The 22,007-nt window shown below is 49.2% G+C and overlaps 1 protein-coding gene across 1 annotated transcript in view; it reads left to right on the plus strand.

Annotated features, from left to right (window-relative positions):
• The window catches only part of Sctr (secretin receptor), a 51,699-nt gene extending 30,485 nt beyond the window's left edge, over positions 1-21,214 (plus strand). Inside the window, 9 exon segments of the mRNA XM_052736743.1 lie at positions 1,879-1,976; positions 3,015-3,147; positions 4,625-4,778; positions 11,954-12,014; positions 12,573-12,642; positions 13,627-13,718; positions 14,712-14,838; positions 19,613-19,654; positions 20,810-21,214. Coding sequence (XP_052592703.1) covers positions 1,879-1,976; positions 3,015-3,147; positions 4,625-4,778; positions 11,954-12,014; positions 12,573-12,642; positions 13,627-13,718; positions 14,712-14,838; positions 19,613-19,654; positions 20,810-20,980 — 948 coding nt within the window. The 3' untranslated portion in view covers positions 20,981-21,214.
• Positions 21,215-22,007: the final 793 nt, after the last annotated feature.

Here is a 22,007-nt window from a genome sequence, read left to right on the forward strand (position 1 = left end):
AGTTCTCTCCTTCTATGATATGGAGCCCAAGGACTGAACTAGCACCATCAAGTTTGTCCACCGGTGTCTTTACTAGAGCGACCCTACCAGCCCACCACAAGCTCCCCCACCCCACCCCAGACAGGGTTTCTCTGTGTAGCTTTGGAGCCTGTCCTGGAACTCGCTCTGTAGACCAGGCTGGCCTTGAACTCACAGAGATCCGCCTGGCTCTGCCTCCCAAGTGCTGGGATTAAAGGCATGCGCCACCACTGCCCGGCTCACAAGCTTGTTTTTAATGAAGCTAAGAAATTGAACAGTACAGATTGGCTGATATCCTTTTTTTTCGTTCCAGACAAGATCTTGTGTAGCATAGACTAGCTTCAAACTCACTATATTACAGGGCTCCACAGATTTTTAAAATGTAACTGTAAGATCCATTCACAGGATATATAAATGCAGGTCCCAAGCAAGACCCCCAGAACATGATAATCAATTTAAAAAAAAATGCCTTGCACAGATAGCAAATTCCAGTGGCTTGCTTTATTTCTTTTCCATCAGACTTTCACGTAGTCAAATGTGGCTTTAATCTCTCTGTGTGGCCGGGAAGAACTCTCAACTTTTGATCCTTCAACCTCTACCTCCAGAGAGATTCCCCAGGAACTGGAGTTAGTTACAGGCGATTGTGAACTGCCTGACCTAGATCCTGGGAAGCAAACTTGGGTCTTCTGGAGAGAAGCAAGCTCTTTTGAGTGCTGAGCCATTGCTCCAGCCCCTGGGTGTCTTAACTAAGGGCACTACCAAACCTCACCATTTTAATTGAACTGGATGGTTCAATGTGGAGAAGGATGTGGAGAGAGACGAAAACAGACCATGAAGGCAGAGGAGGTAATCGAGGGACAATGGGAGGAATAGCTTTATCTGAAAATGACAAGGCATTGCTTACAATCACAACTTTTCTACATACGACAGACAGCCTTCCTCTAGAAGACTAATTTATTTCAGGTGGTTCTAGAAAGAAAAAAAAGAAAAGACTAATAGGTGGAATGCAAAAGTTAGCTACTTTGAGTGCTACTCCAAAAGATTCTGAGCCAGGCTTGGTGGCACATGCCTTTAATCCCAGCACTAGGGAGGCAGAGGCAGGTGGATCTTTGAGTTTGAGGCCAGCCTGGTCTACAGAGTGAGTGCCAGGACAGCCAGGGCTAAACAGAGAATCCTTGCCTTGAAAAGTAACAACAACAACAAAAAGTTTCTGGCTGCGACTGTTATCACACACCTTTGATGACTGCATTTAGAAGGTATAAGCAGAGGGATCAGGAGTTCAAAGTCATCTTCAGTTATATTATGGGTTCATGGCCAGCCTGGAATATATGAGATCCTTTCTCAAAACAAAACAAGGGATGGAGGTGTAGTTAAGTTGAAAGAGTGATTGCCTAGCATGCACAGAGCCCTGTGTTTGGCCCCCAGTACCTTATAACCAGACATGGCAGCACATGACACCTGTAATCCAAGCACTTAGGAAGTGGAGGCAGAGTTCAAGGTCATCAGGAAGTTTGGCCACACAGGAAGTTTGAGGCCAGTCTGAGATACATGAAACCCTTTCTCAATATACATATAAACATATACATAATTATCTATTATATATAATATATATTCTGGTATTTTGCATTTTGTATGCCAAATGACTTCCTCCAAAAGTAGTGAGCAGCTTGTCTCTGAAAGTATTCCAGTTAAGTCTTGAATTCATAGTGCTGGTAAAGGGACAGACGGACCTACCAACAGCCATTGGAATAGTCGTCAAGGTTGTCGGGACCAATGCTGCCTCGAGCTGGTGCTCTGGGACACAGAAGGGCCAGCCAGAGCCGATGGGCAGGTAGGGCTGACCTGTGCCTCTCTCTGCAGCATGCATACCTGCTGAAACTCAAGGTCATGTACACTGTAGGCTACAGTTCCTCCTTGGCCATGCTCCTGGTCGCCCTCAGCATCCTGTGCTCTTTCCGGTAAGAACATATGGCCCATTCTCCAGCACCCCCAGCCCTCGTGGACACAGTTCTCAAGTCTTCCTAAATTCTTAGGATGAAAAGAGGGAGGTCTGGGTGGGTTGCCTGGCGATTTTGTGAAGCTGAGGACAACTATAAATGTGGCTCAACACAAAATTGGAAACTTAAAACATATTTTTTTAACTCAGAAAAAAAAAAACCCAGTAAATTTTGTAGATGACAATGTGCCATTAGAATGTCATGCAAAATGATTGTATGTAAACATATGAATGCCCTGTGGTTGGACAGCCCCGGATTTAATGTGTATACAAAGACAATTCTTTGTCCAGTACAGTCCAGAGAAGCTAAAAAGTTGAGGGGCTTCCTTGAGGGGCTAGGGGTGTGGCTCAGTTGGTAGAGTACCCGTCTAGCAAGCACAAGCCTGGGTTCAATCCCTGCTCTGCATAAACTGGCTGTGGTGACACAGGTCTGTGTCCACCCTAGGTGGAGTGGAAGGATCAGAAGTCCATAGTCGTCCTTCACTATGTAAGCAATTGGGAGCCAGACTAGGCTGCCTAAGATCCTATCTCAAAATAAAATACAGGGAGGACCAGTAACCATCCTGCACAGGAGAAAGTTCGGGAGCTGGAGGTGGTGCTCGGTCAGAGCCGAAGACAGGTTGCTGTTGCAAAACCAGTGATTATGTTACTCTGTTCTCGGCTGGTCTATTCTGAGTCACCATATCGCCATGTAGCCCCTACTAGCCTAGAACTCGAGGTGATCCTTCTGCCTCCACCGCCCACATGCTAGAATTACAGGCATGCACCACTGCCCCTGGCTTTCTTTTCTTTTGTAACTTCTGTACTGCACGGGTGGCACCACCCACCTCGGGACCTGTGCCCTCATGCAGGTTCATCGACAGAGAGAGATGGGACCTGAGGGCTGTGACAGGGCTTGGTTTCCCCATGTAAGGGAAGGGGCAAGGAGGGGCAGGTGGACCCTGTCAGAGCACCAACCCCTCTTTCCATGGTCTTGCAGCTCCACATTCTCTCTTGACAGGAGGCTGCACTGTACCCGAAACTACATCCACATGCACCTGTTCGTGTCCTTCATCCTGCGCGCCCTGTCCATCTTCATCAAGGATGCTGTCCTCTTCCCCTCCGATGACGTCACCTACTGTAACGCCCATAGGGTAACGTGCCTAAGTGTCCTAGACCGCCTTGGAGAGGACCAAGCCCCGTAGTCCATTGTCCTCCTTACAAGCATCCATTAAGATTACACAGATGCTCCAGGTCAAAGGTGGTGTTTGGCAGGACATGAAAGTTCCAGGAGGTTCTATAAGGTTCTGTGGCCCTGGAAGTGTGATGTAAGTCATGTGTATTGGGAGTTGGTGGAGGAGGCTGCCTTTAATCCCCAGCACCCCAGAGTGGACCAGCCACTCTGAGAACTAGACCTGGGGTTAGGCTTCTCCTTTGGACCCCTGCCAACTCCCAGCTAGAGACAAAGCAAAGTGTGAGGGAAGTCTTGGAAGAAGAAGGTGAGTTCCTGCCTGAATGTTTGCCTACCCAGGCCTTCAGAAGAACGTCATTTTCTAAGTCCGACCCATTTTCTCCTTCCCACTGTCTAGATGGCGCTTAAGTCATGGCACTCACACCGTGTGTCACCTGGGGTCCCTGACTGCCCACCATAAACAGCTCACTGCTGAAGAATCCCTAGCATTCCACAGCCTTTCCCTCTGTGTGTTCTGCCCGGATGTGGGCCTGCGGCCTCAGGCTTTTACCTCAGGGCTGCAATATGGGTGTTACAGCTCCAAGTTTCACATCCACATTTTATTTTCATTTTGAGAGATTTTACTTTTTTATTTATCTTCCAGGAAGTACACACACACACACACACACACACACACACACACACACACACGGAAGAGGAAAAGGCAGTTTTGTTAACTTTGACTCAGCACCCCATTCTCTCCCTAGTCTATAAGTATCCTCCTTGGAAAGTGAAGGTGTTGGTCAGTGCTGGGTGGTTTTCTCTGGAGGAATGCAAGTGTCTTCCTCACCAAGGCTCAGGGCCAGTTCACAAGTGGAATCCACTTCCTGATTCTGGCACATCCTAGGTCATCTTCACTGGGCCTGGGGACTTGGAGGCTCTCGAGAACACTGTGGGCCTGGTCTCCTGACCAAGGAAGGCTTCAGGAGAACCCTTGAGTGTGTTCATTCCTGTGTGTATATATATGCTTGTGCATGAGTGTGCACGTGCATGTGGGGATAAGAGGTCAAGCTTAGATAACTTCCTCAGATGCTGCCTCTTATTTTTTGAGACAGGGTCTGTTTCCGGCCTGGAGCTCCAAGGGTGTTAGGTTGACTGGCCGGTGAGCCTCAGGGACCTGTCTGTCTCTACCTTCCTAGTGCTGGGATTGCAAGCATGCACTACTGTATCTGCCTTTTTTAAATGTGGGTTCTGGGAATCGAACTCAGGTCCTCATGCTTAGCCAGCACACACTTCACCCACTGGGTCACCTCCACAGTCCTGTGGAGATAGTTGTGCACCTCAGGTTTCACTCTGGGCCTGCCTCCTGCCTCCTACAGTGTAGTGCTATTCTCTGTGGAAGCAGTTCCCCAAGGGAGGCTCAGTCACCCCACCCATGCTCACACGCCTGTCTCTTCCAGGGGGGCTGTAAACTGGTCATGGTCTTCTTCCAGTACTGCATCATGGCCAACTACGCGTGGCTGCTGGTGGAGGGCCTCTACCTGCACACGCTCCTCGCCATCTCCTTCTTCTCAGAAAGGAAGAGCCTGCAGGCGTTTGTGCTCCTCGGATGGGGTATGTCTGTCCAGGGGGTTGGACCTGTGTGGTTTGCAGGGAAGGATGCTAAGTTGAGAGATGGGAGGATTCCGTCTCTAGTTGCAACTCCATCCGTCCACCCATCAATCCACTCACCAAACTATCCACCATACACCCACCTGCCTATCCATTCAACATGTAGAGTATGCAGGGAAAGAACCGGGGATTTCTTGTCTAGACCCAGATCCACACTGAACTAACTTGGGTAATCTTTGGCAAGGTGCTGGATATTTAACCCACCATCCTCAGGTTCCTTTCTTTCAAACGTGAAATAAGAACTGTAATTTAGCATCAACTCAATGTCGGGAATCTGAGCTCTTTCCGATTTTATTCTGCCCAGCACTTGCCTCCTCTTCCGTAGATGATTCCTTCTCGTGTCCTCTTTACGGGGATCCTTGCAAGTCTGGACTCAGGAGAGATGGCTCAGACAGACTTCAGCATACAGAAGACAAACTGACCCACATAACCGACTGAGTACAGAGATCACCAACTTCACACCAAGCCGAATTCAGGCATTTAATGTTTTCCCTTTTGCCTTTACATTGCCGTTTGTAACAGCAGCTTTATTCCCACTGTTTTCTGTGTTATCACCAGGAGCTTGTGGGATGCCTGTTTTCTCACTACCAGGCTCCAATAAGATAAAGACGAGGAACCTCTGGGTGCACACACACACACACACACACACACACACACACACACACACACACACACACACAGTCCCACTTATCTCATACATGTGACTGAGACAACCACAGGGGACTGAGAGAATGGAATGCACTGGAATGCACTGATGGCCGCAAGCCTCTCAAACTACCTGGTTTCCAAAGGATGCTCAGGATTCAGTTTCTAGGAAAGAGACAATGATAGCAATCAGTTGTGCAAAGGCCCCACAGCATGTTTTTCTCCTGTCCTTTCTAGCCAAGGGAAATAACTTCCATTTCTCCATCACTTACTATATTTCAGGTGGTGGCTTGGTGCTTTACACTGGTCACTTAATCAAGTCACAAACCTCCAGAAGTCTCTCAGAGACTTGAGCTCAGAGATGGGACACATATGTTCAACTCACACTCTAGACAAGGGTGGATCCAGGGTTACCTGCCAATAACAAACATCCACCCACCCACCCACTCAGTCACTTAGGTGCCAAATAGCTGTCTATCTACCCATCCATCTACCCACTTGTGAACACAATCTATACCCACCCACCCATGCGTACATACATACACACACCCATACCCCTACCCATGTATCCATTCATAAACCCATGCACCTCCCCATACACCTATCTAGCCATCACTTATGAAGCCCAAACCCATCCATCAGTTCACCCATCTGTCCATCTACCTACCCTTTTATTGTTCTTTTGATTTATCACATATGTAAGTAACCTCAAGGTTTTAGGTAGAATAAGGTTCCTAGGAGTGGTTCACGGCTTCGTTTGGTGTCTGCCTGGTGCCTTTAACTATGAGTGACCCTGCAAGGGAAGCCCTCTTCTGGGGTTTCTGCTTGTCTAAATCCCCACAGGCTAGAGTCACATCTCTCCATCAGACCAGCAGGGAGGCTGGCAAAACACACTGCCCCTCCTGCTCCAGAACTTCGGCCTATTTAGCACATGACCCTTGACCAGCAGGGGCTTGTGGGGCCCTGCAGATGTCCGTGGGGATCAGGGACTTGCCTTGGACTGCCCCTGATTTAGAATGCAGCTCACGGAGCTCCACAGCCCTAATCTGTCAGGATTTGGGAAATCTATAAGATCAGGACCCCAATTGACTCAATGCCAAGCAGTTCTTTGTGTTCAGTGCTCACAAAAGTACAGGAGTTAAGGCTGGGGGTGTGATTCAGTTGGTAGAGCACTTGTGTTCCATTCATGAATCGACTCCCTGGACCGCACTAATCTGGTTGGTGGTGCACACCTGTCATCCCAGGATCGCAAATACAAGGCGGTTCTCTTACACACAGTGAGTTCAAGGACAGTCTGGGCAACAGGAGATGCTGTCTCCCACACATATTTACTAAAGCAATGTAAAGATTACTAACACCAGATTAGCAATCTCATCACCCACAGGACTTCAGTCAAGAAGGGAGATGTGAAAGTGTTTGGGATTGGACCCAGGGCCTCCTGTATACTACACACGTGCTCTACCACTGGGCCACACTCCCCAGCCCTGCTCTTCAGCTCCACTGTTCCTCCTAACGTTCATCCTCGTGTTCCTCTCTCTATGGGGGATGGTGCACTTGAGAGGGTACCCATGTGCGTGCCAGAGGACCACCCCAGGCATCATGTCTTGGGATCCATCCACCAGGAAGATGGGTGCTGAACTTTCTAAGTGCTGGGCTGACTGGTGCTCAGGCTCCAGGACGCTGCCTGTCTCCACCTCCCCAGTGCTGGCATTACAAGCATGCATCACCTCACACAGCTTTTTCTCGAGTTCTGGGACTTGAACTCAGACCCCCATGCTGGCAAGGCAAGCTTCTTATCCAGTGAACCGTCTCCCCAGCCCGTGTTCTCACATTCCTGAACAACACACCACGCTTTCTTGATCTTCCACCTGAAATATTGTTTTTGAGTTCCGATGGAAGATAAAGGTACAGAACTCCTCATCTGCACCTATGTTCCTTATTACTAGTTTTCACAGCTGTGGCTTAAGCCCACGTATTCATTTACATATCCAGTGTGAACGTTATCAGAGCTGTGAAAATACCGTTTACCGTGAGCCAAGTGGTGTGCAATTATTTTGTTTTCTGTTTATTTAATGTTTTATTGTTCCTGGAGTCACATTTTATTTGTACATTATTATTATTATTATTATTTTGATACATACAGATGTAATTTACCTATTGGGCTTAGGCAGATTCAGGTTCCTGTGAGTGACTCAAAGTTTAGAGAGATAACCATGTTTCCTAACTGCTAGCTTCATTTGGCTTCTCCCTGGTACCTTTAAAGATTTTATTTTTTTATTTTATATGTACGTGTGTGTGTGTGTGTGTGTGTGTGTATGTGTGTGTGTGTATGTTGCTGTGGCTTTGTGTGTGTAAGTGCAGTACCTGTGGAGGCCAGAAGAGGGCATCAGATCCTCTGGAGCTGGAGTTACAGGCAGTTGTGAGCCAACCAGCTGGGTGCTGGGAACTGAACCCGATCCTCTAAAAGAGCAGCAAGTACTCTAAACCATTAAATTATCTCTCCAGCTCCTCTCCCTCCTTTGTGCACTGAATTAACAAGTGTCTCTCCTAGGAATGCCCTCCTCTGACTCTTCTGCTTGTCTAAGTCTCCAGGTGCTAGGGGCTCGTCTCTCCGGTAGACCAGAAGAGAGGCCACCAATCAGACTATTTTTACTAATTCTTCCAAATCCTCTGAAAAACCCTTCAGTCTTATTTCCCAAATCATTAAATGCAATAGGAAATCTCTAAGTTCTTATATGTTTTGTCAACCTGAATTTTGTGTGTAATGTGTGTGTCTATGTGTGTGTGTGTATATGTAGTGTGTGTGTCTAGTGTGAGTATAGTGTGTGTGTGTGTGTGTGTGTGTGAGATGTGTGTGTGTGCACATGTATGTAGAAGTCAAAGGTTTTTGTCAAGTGTCTTCCACTGCCACTCTCCATTTTATCTTTTGAGATGGGGTCTCTGGCTGAACCAGAGCAGACTGATTGCTAGACCGAAGGGCAGTGGAGTCCAGGGCTGCCCCTGCGTCTGCTCCCTCTCCCATGCTAAGACACCTACTACCATGCCTTTTTAAAAAAGATACATTTTCTTTTATTTTATGTGTGTTTGTTTTCATGTATGTATGTGTACCACAGAGGCCAGATTTGGGCATCAGGTGTCCTGGAACTGGAGTTACAAACAGTTGTGAGTCACCGTGTATGTGTGTGTGTGTGTGTGTGTGTGTGTGTGTGTGTGTGTGTGTGTGTGTGCTGGGAACTGAATCCAGGCCCTCTGGAAGAGCAGCAAATGCTCTTAACCACTGAGCCATCTCTGCAGCTCCCTGTGGTGCTGGGGATACGAACTCAGGTTCACACCTGTGGAGAGGAGTCTTTTTACTGACTAAGCCCATCTCTCCAGCCATGTATACCTAAAATTTTTTGAAAAGCAATTAGTCAGAGACACACACACACACACACACACACACACACACACACACACACACACACAGAGAGAGAGAGAGAGAGAGAGAGAGAGAGAGAGAGAGAGAGAGAGAGAGAGAGAGAGGATGTTATCTAAAGACTGGTTTCAAAAATGCCAGGATTAGAGATGTATCTCAATGGTATGGCCCTGCCTGGCATGCTGGAGGCCCTGAGCTTGAACCCCACACCACAAAAACATTAAGAAAAAAATGAGAGATGTTTTGTGTTTTCGACTGTCACAAGGATGTACTCTAACACAGCTTCCCTCTCCTGCCCTCCCTTCCCCTCCCCTGTCCTGTTGCCTGCTCTCCCCTCCCCTACTCTCCCCTCCCCTGCCCTGTCCCCTGCTCTCCCCTGTCCACTACCCTTCCCTCCCCTGCCCTCCTCTGGCCCTTCCCCTCCCCTCCCCTGCTCTCCCCTGCCTTCCCCTGCCCTCCCCTGCCCCCCTACCCTCCTCTGACATTTGGTTGCCCTTTCTTCTACAAATGAATGTCTCCATTTGTTTTTCTTGTATTTTTTGTTTTTGTTTTGAGATAGGAACTCACTATCTAGATCAGGTTGACCTTGAACATGCAATCCTTCTGCCTCAGTCTCTTCAGGGTTACAATTACAGGCTACAGGCTAGTGGCTCTGGTCCTTCCTTCCTTCCTTCCTTCCTTCCTTCCTTCCTTCCTTCCTTCCTTCCTTCCTTTATCTCTCTCTCTCTCTCTCTCTCTCTCTCTTTCTTTCTTTCTTTTATATTTAGTATTAATGTATTTAATATGTGTGTGCATGCACTTGTGCATGAGTGTGTATGGTGTGATATGTGTATGGAGAGACAGAGGGCACCTTGTGGGAGTTGACTCTCTCCTTCCTCCATATAGGCCCCTGGGGTGCAACTCACTGAGCCATCTTACCAGACCACGTCCTGGCTTTGGAAAATGTTCCTAGGCTATCTCTTAGATCCTTTCCTCCTGCCCTGGCTTCAGGCTCTGCTGAAACTCTTTAATCACTGATCCATCCTCCCTTGTTCTCAACTCCTGCTCTGCCTCCCGAGGTTCCTGTTGGTCTCTTCTGCCTTCCGGGGATCTTGCTGTTATCTTCCAGCTCCTCCACTGACTGTTTATTTTGGAAACCGTGTGTTCGTTTCTCTGCCCTCTTTCTTTGTTCTCTGGATGCTCCCGGTTGGCAGCATCCTGCTGTCTCTTGTAGATGTAATCTTTCCCGACTCTCTGTGATCTCCTTGGGGTTGTTTTGTTCAAGTTCCTTCTGCTCCCTGCATGGTCTGTTTCCTCTCAGTCCCTTTTCTCTGGTTGTTTTGTTTCTAGCTTTTGATGTAATCTGATGTCCGTGACCTTGGCTCTCTGTTCCTGGTTAAGAATGAGTCAGTCCAGTGTTGATGGAAAGCCCCATTTCCCAGGGAAACCAGCCTGGAAGTGGCTACTGTATTGGGGGTCCTCAGCTATTTCTAGGCTTTTTAAAAAAGTTTATTTGTTTATTATGTACAGGTATGTGTATATGTATATGTGTGTATGTATGTGTGTGTATGTATGTGTGTGTATGTATGTATGTGTATGTGTATGTGTGTGTATGTATGTGTGTGTATGTATGTGTATGTATCCATGTGTATGTATGTGTGTGTATGTATATCTGTGTATGTATGTGTGTGTGTGTGTTGTGCAGTACATACACATGCCACAGTACAGATGTAGAGGTGAGAGGACCGTTTGTGGGAGTCGGTTCTTCAGTCTGGGGATCAAACTTAGATTATGAGGCTTAGTGGCAAGCACTCTTACCAACAAGCCATCTCAGCAGCCCTATTTCTAGGCCTTTTGTCTAGGGTCATTCAGTTTATTCTGAAAAGCATCCTTTAATGCCTTTGGTTGGAGTCAGCGGAGCAAAGTGAGGTAGAGATTTGCCTCCTAGAGATCTAAAAACATAGTAGCCTGGGCACCTGACCTCTCTCCATCTACTGTATAGACCAGCAAATCCAATAGAATCACTGCATAAACTTCAGTGAAAAACTAAGCAAGCTGGGCACAGTGGTGCTCTCCTGGGGCCTCAGCCACCAGGGAGGCTGCGGCGGGAGTGTGGCTTCCGTCCAGGAGCTGGAGGCCACTGCTAACACCGGGAAACCTCGTCTCTCACACAGTGAGATAGTAGAGTGCTTGCCTAGCAGGTACAAAGCTCTAGGTTCGGTCTCTAGCACCCAGCATGCTGGTGCTCACCTGTTAGCCCAGCTCAAGAAGTAGAGGCAAGAAAATCAGGAGTTCAATTACGTTGAAATCAGTTACGTATTGAGTTCCAGGCCAGCCTGGGCTAAATGAGATTGTCTCAAAGAAAAAGTAAAGCAAAGCAAACAGCCAGACCTGACGCTGTGGGCTCCTGGTGCCAGCTTTTTATGTGGCTTCTGGGAACTCAGGTTCAGGAGTTCCTGACCACACAGCCAAGCATTCTCACCCACTGTGCGTCTCCCCAGCCCCAGGGGACAAGGTTTTCATAAGGCAATACTTCAGCAAAGTTAACGGCTTTTCCTCCAGCTGGCTCCTCCTCTGTCTACCCCACTCCTCCAGGTATATCCTACCTCAAACCAGGGCCTCACCAAACTGCATCCATATGCTTTCTCTCCCTTCTGGAAGTCCTCAGGAATCTGGCCCAGGTTCCTGGGACTATCCTAACCCCATGTGGCTCTCAGGTTCCATATGAACCCACTGCAGTTCTTGGGGTGTTAACAGAACCCCAGAAGCATGTGGCTGCATACTAATCTAAGATGCCAAAGGGGTTTCTATGGCAATAAAATCTTGTCATCTGCCTGGTACCCAGACAAGGATAAATGTCCACTCACCATGCCTTGTGTTGACGCAGGAGTTCTCTCCCTCCTACTTGTATTAATTGCTTGTCTCATTGTTGTGAGAAAATATCCTGACAGAGGCAGCTTAAGAAAGGGTTCGTTTGAAGACACACCCAGAGTCTTGTGTGTTCAGTTATTCTAAACTCTGTCAAGCCGACAGTCAACATCAAACATCACACTGTGTCTCCCTTTGTTTTGACCATCAGGTTCTCCGGCCATTTTTGTTGCTTCATGGGCTATCTCCAGGCACTTCCTAGAAGATATCGGGTAAGCTGGTAGGAGGAGGAGAAGCAAGATCCCGGCACGGCATTTTACAGCCAGCCTCTGGAGCAGCTGGTTCTGCAGCTAGGCATTCAACCAGCCTCATGCTGCTGGCCCGAGAATGCTTGCCTCGAATGCATGAGGCCCAGAGTTTGATTCCAGCACTGCATTAACTGGATGTAGCAGAGAAGGATAGATATATCCTTAAGATCAAAGAATGTTTTAATTATGTGCATATGTGTAGGTGTGTGCATGTGTGTGTAGATGTCCATGGAAGCTGAAGAGGGCATTGGATCCCCTGGATCTAGAATTACAGGTGGTTGTGAGCTGCTCTACATGGATGCTGGGAATTGAATTCAGGTTCTCTGCAAGAATAGTATGTGTTCTTAACCACTGAGCCATCTCTCCAGCCCTGAGAGGAACAGACCTTAATGGTGGTGGGCACATGTTGTGATGACTAAAGGCATAAACACAGTCTTCCTTCCAAGGGTTGCCCTGGGAAACATGTCTGCCAGTCAGCCTAGGTCCCCACTCCTAATGATGCCTAAACACTCTCTTCCATAGATGCTGGGACATCAACTCCAACACTTATATCTGGTGGCTTATTCGAGGGCCTGTGATTCTGTCCATCCTGGTGAGTAGCCATCCTCTCCTGAGCTGGGGACAAGTAGGGGACACTGGACCAGTGAGTAACCCGAGGGTTGGACAGCTTGGAGCTTGAGTTCCCAGCGGGTGCCATGAGGGTAGAAACTGCAGGATCCCAGAGATTGGCAGGCAAACTGTTCCCTAAGGAGTGCAGGACGGAGTGAGTAAGGCTTGTTGGGAGTCATTCACCTTCTCTCTTGAGACACAGTCTCTCACTAGGACCTAGAGCTCATAGATTTGAGAATAAACAACTCCAAAATATCCCGCCCCCCCCAAAAAAAACTCACTACCAACAACAAAACAAACAGAAATCGAATCCTTCCCAAGCATGGTGTTAGTTTCATCACTCTGGAGACAGAGGCAGGAGAGTTGAGAGTTTGGGGCTTGTCTGAGCTCCGCTGTAGAATGCTGTATTAAAGAGAAAAGTGTGGGCTGGTACGATGCTCAGTGAGAAAAAGCCCCTGCTGTGCACACCTCACCACTGGAGTTCCATCACCAGAACCTGCAGTGGAAGAGAGAAGTGACTACTGCAAGTTAGCCTTTGACGGCCACACGCATGTCTGTGCACATGTGTGCGCGTGTGCGCGCATGTGGGAGAATGTGTGCGCATGTGGGAGAATGTGTGCAAACACAGATATAATTAAAGTAATAAAGTTTAAAAAAATGGACTCCAAGGCTCATCCAAACCTGCATTCATCAAGATTTACAGGGGACTCCAAGCCCCAAGAGCGAGTGGTCTGGCTGGCAATTGCTTAGACCCGTGAGCCACTGAGCCGGGACACAGGGTGTTTCGCTTCCAGCTGTGGTCTCTGGATTTATGTGTCACCGGAACTCTGGGCGCAGGGATGAACAGCCATGATTTGCTGTCCTGGCTGGGGAGTCTTTCCTGTCCCCAGCTCTAGGGGTCTGGGCCAGGACAGAGGACTCAGGAAACAAGATCCCTTTAGCATGACCTCTGCCTTGTGCTTTGCAGATCAATTTCATCTTTTTTATAAACATTCTAAGAATCCTGATGAGAAAACTCAGAAGCCAAGAAACAAGAGGAAATGAAGTGAACCAGTATAAGTAAGTGTAAGGCAAAAAACTTGGCCTGCTGGGGCCATCAGCAAGCATCTATTGAGCACCTACTGTTTACTCCAGTAGTGCCAAGTACAAAGACAGGCCCAAGGCATACCTATGGTGTAACTGGGGTGAGTGGGTAGAAATATGCCTGACTATGAAGGCTCGGACACTGTGGAGAGAGAAAACTGAAATCAGACAGGAAGCCTGCAAGCAGAGATCTGACCACCGCAAGCCTGGGAGGCGGGTGGGGGGGGGAGTGGGTAGGAGGTGTTGAGATGAGGTGGGGTAGAAAGGGCACAGCAAGGCAGAAAGCTGGTTTTCCACATTTGTTGAGCACAGCAGCACTAGCACGGGCATCTGGTTTATACGCTAGTCAAGTTGTTGAATGGATATTTATTTAGATGTTACCGATAGAGGTGGGTGGCCGGAAGCACTGAGACTTGGCCATGAGTCTGGCGAGTGTTGCGTCTGGGTGATGAGCATGCAGGGACTTTGGAGACTTTGCAAAATAAGTGAAAACATGTTGGAGATGTTATTCTGTAACAGAATACTTGCCTGGCGTGAGTGAGGGCCAAGGTTCAGCACCCAGCACTGCAAAATACACAGATCATAGATAGGTGGGTAGACAGGTAGAGGCCACTATAGGTAGTTATGTAGATGGATGATACGTACAGATACAAACATTCAAAGATGGTAGATAGGTAGGTGATAAACAGTTGATTGGTACATGATAGATAAGCAGGTACATACAAAGATAATTGACAAATGATAGATAAATCGCTGCTAGGTACACAGACAACAGATATAGTTAGACAGACAGATGATAGATGGATAGATAGATAGATAGATCCAGAAAAACAAACAAACCCCCAAATTAAAGAAATATCTGGAGACATTGCAGTAAAACTTGAAACAATCAGGCCCTAGATGAGTCGAACCCTGTGTGAGGAGAACTTGAGGCAGGTCAGGAGTGGCAGCATGTCCCTGTGTCCCCAGGCGCCTGGCCAAGTCCACCCTCCTGCTGATCCCCCTCTTCGGCATCCACTACATTGTCTTCGCCTTCTCCACAGAGGACGCCATGGAGGTCCGGCTGTTCTTTGAATTGGCCCTGGGCTCCTTCCAGGTAAGTTTTGGGGATTGTGACTCATGAGAGGATTCCTCAGGACCAGAGCAATGGCTCGGTCAGTGGAGCACGGGCATGGAGAGCACGGGATCCTGAGTTCAGCCCCCAGATCCTACAGAAAACCTGTGTGTGGAGTGCGTGCCTGTAATCGCATTGATGCTGAGACGGGACCAGAGACACAGGGATCCCTGGAGCTCACTACTGAGCTAGCCTAGCTTACTTGGAGAAGTTCCAGGCCAATGAGAGACCCTATGATAAACACAAAGGACACCTGAGACCTCCGCATCTATGTACATGCATTCACCTGCACACATGTACACATTCACACACACACACACACACACACACACACACACACACACACACACGCGCGCGCGCGCGCGCGCGTGCACTTTCAATCTCCTTAGAGAGAAATGAGGCTGCAGAGATAGCAAGCCTGAACGTCAGTCTCATACAGTGTCAACCCAGGGGCCACAGCGGGAGGACCTTAGGATACCAACTGATTTTCAGTCTCCAATAGTAAAAGCGTACTGGAAAGGGGGAGGTTGACTCCTGGGAGAAAGAAAGCGGAAATCCACCGAGCGTGGCGTACAGAGTGTTATACAACCTTAGCTGGTAGGACATTCCCAGCCCCAGTGAGGGGCACACGGTGGAAAACCACAGGCAGGCAGATGAGCCTCCTCTTCTTACTGCAAAGTCCAGAGGAAACGCCGAAAGCTGAGAAACTGGAAACTCACACCATCAGCATGTTATTTAAAAATCAGTTAAGGGAGTTCAGGCTGGACTCAAGTCACCCCCAGGAGCAGGAAGTGGGAGTGGGTGGCAAGAGGATGCTGGACGTGTGTGTGTATGTGTATGTGTGTGTGTGTGTGTGTGTGTGCTCGTGAGTGTGCCAGGGGACAGCATTCCTCAGCTACTGCCCACTTTTTTGTTTTGTTTTGTTTTGTTGTTTGTTTTTTAGATAGGATCTCCCTGGAGCCTGGAACTTCCCAAGTAGGCTAAACCACGCTAGCTGGCCAGCCAGCCCAGGGACCTGCCAATCACTGTCTCCCGGGTGCGCCACACAGCAGATACTTTAGATGGGTTCTGGGTTGGAACTCAGGGCCTGGTGCTTGCCCACTGAGCAGTCTTCTTAGCCCCTGGCTGTTGGGGTTTTCACCAGAATCATTTGACGGGAGGTGGGGGAGGCCACCTACCTCTAATTCACCAAGATGTTGTGAAGTTAGGGTGGCAATAACAAAAAAAGGGTGAGAAGATTTCCTAGTTGGAGTCTCAAGCCTCACATTGTTACTTTATTTTTTTGCATGTAGCCATTTCTTTCCAAAAATAACATAAAGTCACTTTCAGCAACAACAGAGGGAGAAAAAATATGTAGATGACTTATCAGTGGAAAAAAATATAAACCTGGTGTTTGGTAGTGTACTTTGTAATCCAAGTACTTGGGAGGAGGTGGGAGTCAAGGTCATCCTTCACTCCAGAGCAAGTTTGAGGTCAGCCTGGGTTTGGAGCTTTCCAGAAGCCAAAAGAACAGTTTGTTTCCAGACTTACAGTATCCATTAGACAAGGCCAGCGGACTTGGCCTGTGGCTTACTGGTCGAGCGCTTGCCCTGCATGCCTGAGACCCTGGGTTCCATCCCCAGTACAATCTGTGCATGCATGTGTTCACACACGTATGCAGACAGAGACATACATATACACATATCAACACATACACACACACATACACCAACACACACACACGCACACGCACACGCACACGCACACGCACACGCATACACACGCTTAAACACCAATGAAAGCAAGCCCATTGCTCCAAAAAAGCCTTGTGATCATGCTGTAGGGCTTGAGGACATCTATCCCCCAACCCCCACCCCATCCCCGCTAGTTTTCCTTGCTAATATTCCCACAGGCAGCAAGACTCTAGCAGAGCCCTGCCAATGGGGAGGGGAGCCTCCTCAAAGTGAGGCCTCCACTCTTCCTTCATCCCTTGGATTCTGCTCCTGGTAGGCAGAGCTATCACTACTGCTCTGGATTCCAGGGAAGACTCTTCACTGGGGACACAGATCGTGACCTCTCTCCTATTTCAAACCCAACCCCAGGCTGTCCCTTGTACCCTTCTCTGAGGATCTTCCCTGACCAGAGCCTCTGCCAGCACCCCGTTCCTACTGCACACGTAACAGTGGGTTCACCATGACCCATCCCGTCGGGGGCTTTGAGGTCCAGGCCGTTGGAAGTACTTGGCTTGACCACCAAAGTGGGCAGTGAGCGTTCAGAGAGCTTGGGGTCTCCAGAACGGCTTCTCCATGTAGATAGGGACTTCCTGTTCCCAGAACTGGGAAGATAAGATTAAAAAATAAATAAATAAATAAATAAAAATAAAACAGGAACGCTTTCCTCATGTCCCATGGACTTGCTTATAAATGAGGTCATTAAAAATGTATAAATAGCTGGGCTTGGTGGTCATCCCAGCCCTTGGGAGGCACAGGCAGGAAGACACTCTAGGCAGGCCTGGGCTACACTGCAAGTCACAAGCCAGCCAGTGGCTTGTGAGATTCTGTTCCCAAAACTGTGTGTATGTTCCTATGTATACAAATACTTTAAATGAAATATGTATATGTACCCATCTATACATATGTGTACTCATACATAAACATATCAAAGTTTCTTCTGCGTACCAAAGTGAAGAGAATAGCAGAATGAGCCTGCATCTGCCAACCATCCCAGAGAATGTAGCCAGATCCTGTCTCCTAAAACAAAAGAGATGGGGGCCGTGGGCTGGAGGGATGGTTCAGTGCCTAAGAGTTGTTATTGCTCTTGCAGAGGACTCGAGTTTGGTTCCCAGCATCCTTATCAGGTGGCTCACAATCTCCTGTAACTAGTTCTGGGGAATCTGGTACTCTCTTCTGGCTCCCACAGATCCCTGAACACATACAGCATACACACATACACACAAATATACATAACTGCATATAAGTAAAAACAAATCTCTAAGAAAAAAACGTATACACCCACAACAACAACAGCAACAACAACTCACCAGAGTATTCTGGCTCTATACCCTCATGGTAGAACATGTGCTTACTATGCATGGGCCTTGCCTTCAAGTCCTGCCCCCTTCAGAAACAGCCTGGGGAGATTCCTCAGTGGGCAAAGTGCTCACTGCTCAAGTCTGAGGGCCTGGGTTAGAACCCCTGACACACATGTAAAAAACTGGGGTGGGGGTGCCAGTAACCCAAGTACTGAGGGGCCCGAGACAGGTGGATCCTGGGAGCTCATGAGCCAGCTGTCTGGCCATTAAGAGTCCAAAGAAACCTGTCTTTAAAAAGCTTGCAGAGACCTGATTGAGGATAATGACCGGTGTGGACTGGTTGACTTCAGGCCTTCATCAGTCAGCACACGTGTACTTACACATAAGTGTACACAAACACGCACGTGCGTGCATGCGCACGCACACACGTATACACACATGTATACACACATACCTCACAAAGCCAATATTCCTGAGCACTTGTAGATATTAAGCCCACCATGGAGGGGTAGGTCCATTGCCCTTTGGGGGTCTTTCAATGCGGTAAGTAGCTAAAGGCTAGAGAAGAGAGGCCAGGCCAGCTGAAGTTTTAAGCTGTGTATGGAAGCCCCTTGGGGGAGGAAGATTATCAGGGAGACAGAGGGCAGGCCTGTGAAGAAGGCGGGATGGTAAGGCGGGCTCCAAGAGAGGGAGGGAGCAGGTTCTCTGTGGATTAGTCACTTTCCCATTGCTGTGATAAAACACCCTGACAGGAGCAGTGTAGGGAAGGAGGAGGCTTTAATTTGCCTCACTTCTAGGGTACAGCCCATGATGGTGGAGAAATCTTGGCAGCAGGGCCTGAGGCAGCTGGTGGCACTGTGGTGCTCAGTTGACTTTCTCTCCATTGGACACTTGGGGAGAGTCTCCCTACCTTGATAAATCTAGAAAACCCCTCACAGGCATGCTCAGAGGTTCTCCTCCTAGGTGATTCTAGTCTCCATCAAGTTGACGGTAGCAATCATCACACATCACCCGTGGCTCTGTAGGCATTGCAGACTGACATCCCTAACCGGGGCCGGATGCATGCTGGGACCCGGGGAATGGCATCGGGAAAACAGGAGCTCCCAGAGAAGGTCCAGATAAACTCCACCCTCCATGTCCGGAGACACAGCCTGGACCCCAGAGCTGCTCCCACTTGTTAGACCTGCCCTCACACATGCTTCGCTCTGACCAGACGTCTGTTCTTCAGCAGGAATTGGTCATCTTCCTTGTGAGCCCAGGATCTCCCACTGGGGTGACCCTGGCCCTCACAATGGGCTGGGGGTGATACTTCCGGGGCCTCCTGTCTCTGCTCTCCTGAATGGGCCTCTCTATCAATTCCAGAGACCCGAACCATCCCATTAGTCAGGGTTCAAATCAGAAGCTCTTCCCTTATTACTGCTGGCACGGGAGTTGGGAAGCCATATTGCTAGGCCTCAGGGTCAATAGATGTAAGTGACTCCTGTCTGTGTTGAGCAAGGATGTCACATCAGTGTACTGTGGACCCCAAGGTAGGGAATCCCCCCAGGCTAAAAGACCACGAAAGAGAGGGGAGGTGTGCGTGTGTGCACATGCATTCATGCGTGCATGCGTACGTGAGTGTGTGTGTGTGTGTGTGTGTGTGTGTGTGTGTGTGTGTGTGCTCGCTCAAGGACAAGGGCAGGAGCAGGTGGGAGGGATCGTCAGCTAAGTCTACAACCCATGAACTAACACAGTTCCTTCTGGCAGGGGCTGGTGGTAGCCATCCTTTACTGCTTCCTCAATGGTGAGGTGAGTGTCCTGGGGAACCGTGGAATTCCAAGACAGGAGCTCCCTGGAGAGAGCAGTAGAAGGGGGTTGGGAAGGGTGCCGGGGCAGTGCCTGGCAGAGTCACCTGGGAGTATGCTAAGTCACATCTTGGGCAATGTCCCCAGGATAGAGCCAGCAGAAATAGATTCTGTGGGGCTGGGTTGGGCCTGTTAAGTGTTCCTTACCAAACTCTCTGGGTGCTTCTTATCCGTGGGCAAGCTCAGCAAACCCAGAGGAGCCCAGTTCCCACTCAGAAACCAAGTTCCTGACAGTTCTGCTGCTGGGTCTGTGGGTGACCTGGGTCACTTCCGGCCTGGAGCTCAGTCTTCCCCTGAGTGAAGTGGGTCACTTGGAACTGGCCCGGCCTTGCACAGAGACTAAGGTTTCAGGATATGAAGCTCCAGTCATTGACCCTGGTTAAACAGGTACTACGTACAAGCCAAGTGTCTCTGTGGCTGTTGGCCAGTCTGTCTGGTTCACACACTTGAATGGGAATATGACCTCAGACGTTTCCCAAAAATCAAACATCAAACCCGAATTCAGAGGTCCGAGTGTTCTCTTGGGAACCACAGAGGGAATGTCTACAGAGCAAACCCTCAGACCCCGGATAGAGAGAGGCGGTTATGGGAGCGAGCATGCAGGTTTGGACACTTGATTGTGCAGTTTATGGAGCAAATCTCACACGTTTTCTGAGGAACAGCGTTAGCAGATGGCAGGTGCAGCCCAGCAGGATGCCTCGGCAGGTGACTGGGGCTGTCCCCTAAGTCTGACAGCCCGACTTTGACCCCCAGAACTGAGGAGGAAGGAGGGGTCAAGTTGTCCCCTGACCTACACAAGAATGCCATGGCACACATGTGTCTCCACGCCTGTCTCTATAAATAGATAGATGATCGATAAAGTAAAAAATAATTTAAAAAATTAAAGACAGCCTGTACAAGGGCCCCAGGGTAGAGAGGGCTCTCAGTACCTTCTTTCTATACATGGGCCGGAAATGGTCAGTCAGAGACCTATAGGTGAGGGGACACAGCAGGGCCGTGAGAACAGGAGCACCGGGACTAATCAGTGAGTCAGGTTCGAGGCACAGGCCCGGCCTTCCCTCTCGAGCGATTGCTGCAGCTGACGGCCGGTCTCGGGCAGGTGCAGCTGGAAGTTCAGAAAAAATGGCGCCAGTGGTACCTGCAAGGGTTCCCGCTGCGCCCTGTGGCCCTCAGCAGCTCCTTCAGCCACGCCGCCAGTGGTCCCACCCACAGCACCAAGGCCAGCACCTCGGAGCAGAGCCGGAGCACTCCCAGGGCCAGTGTCATCTGAGGCTGCGGCAAGGCCGGCCGCGGACAAAGCTGGACGCTCAGTAGGACGGCTCTCTCCCTGTGTTCCGGTGGCTGAAAGGCCTTCCTCCAGGTCTGAGCTTCCTCAGAGCTAAGCGAGACTGGGTCACCACGGAGCACAGGAAACAGGCCTGTGGTCCGGTCTTTCTTGTTCTTCTGAGAGAAAGTCAGGGGCTCCAGAAGAGGCAGGTGAATAAATGACACCCAGAAAACCCTAGTCTGTGTATATCAATCTTTTACCACCTGGGGAGGGGGGGTGTTCTAGACCCCCTCCCCAACTTCTCCCTGCAGGAGCAGGGAGCTTCCCTGCCTTCAGATACCAGCTCGCTTTTAAGGACAAGCTCAGAAAACATGAGCAATCAAGACTCTTGGCCTTAGACAGCTCTCATTTGTCCCCTACGGCAACTCATCTGCCCTAAAGCTGCCTCAGAGCGTTGAGGACAGCAGCTAAATTAAGCTGATGAAGTCGCGGGGCACCTGAAGCCCCTTTCGTTATCCCTGATGTGGCATGGAGGACTCCATGGAAAGTAGGCACATCAGGAAGTTAAGCCATGCTCCCTGTGGATGGGAGACAGCTCCTCGAAGGCCCAAGACTTGCCCAAGCTACTTGGTAACGATCTGGAATTCTTGTTTTTTGAGACAGTGTCTCCTGTAGCCCAGGCTGGTCTGCTAGTCCCTAGGTGGCTGAAGATGGCCTTGAACTCTTGATCCTCTTACCTTCACTTTCCAAGTGCTAGAATTACAGGTGTGCACCACCAAGCCTGGTCTGTGTGGTCCTGGGAATCAGACTCATGACTTCAGGCACAATAGGCAAGCGCTGTACCAGCTGAGCTCCATCTCCGTGGAACCCTGGTGCATAGCTCTTTACTTTAAACGTCTGAGCTTGGCATTGGTTTCCTACCTTTCACCTCTCCAACAGGGAAGGACAGAGACCCGCCTCCCTGCACTCTAAGCTCCCATTACCCTGGCTCTTCATGCCTGAGTATTTGCACTCCTTGACTCCGTAAGAG

This window comes from Peromyscus californicus, unplaced genomic scaffold (genome assembly GCF_007827085.1).
Source record: "Peromyscus californicus insignis strain IS unplaced genomic scaffold, ASM782708v3 Scaffold_14__1_contigs__length_90479793_seg_2, whole genome shotgun sequence".
In the NCBI taxonomy this organism is placed as follows: Eukaryota; Metazoa; Chordata; class Mammalia; order Rodentia; family Cricetidae; genus Peromyscus; species Peromyscus californicus.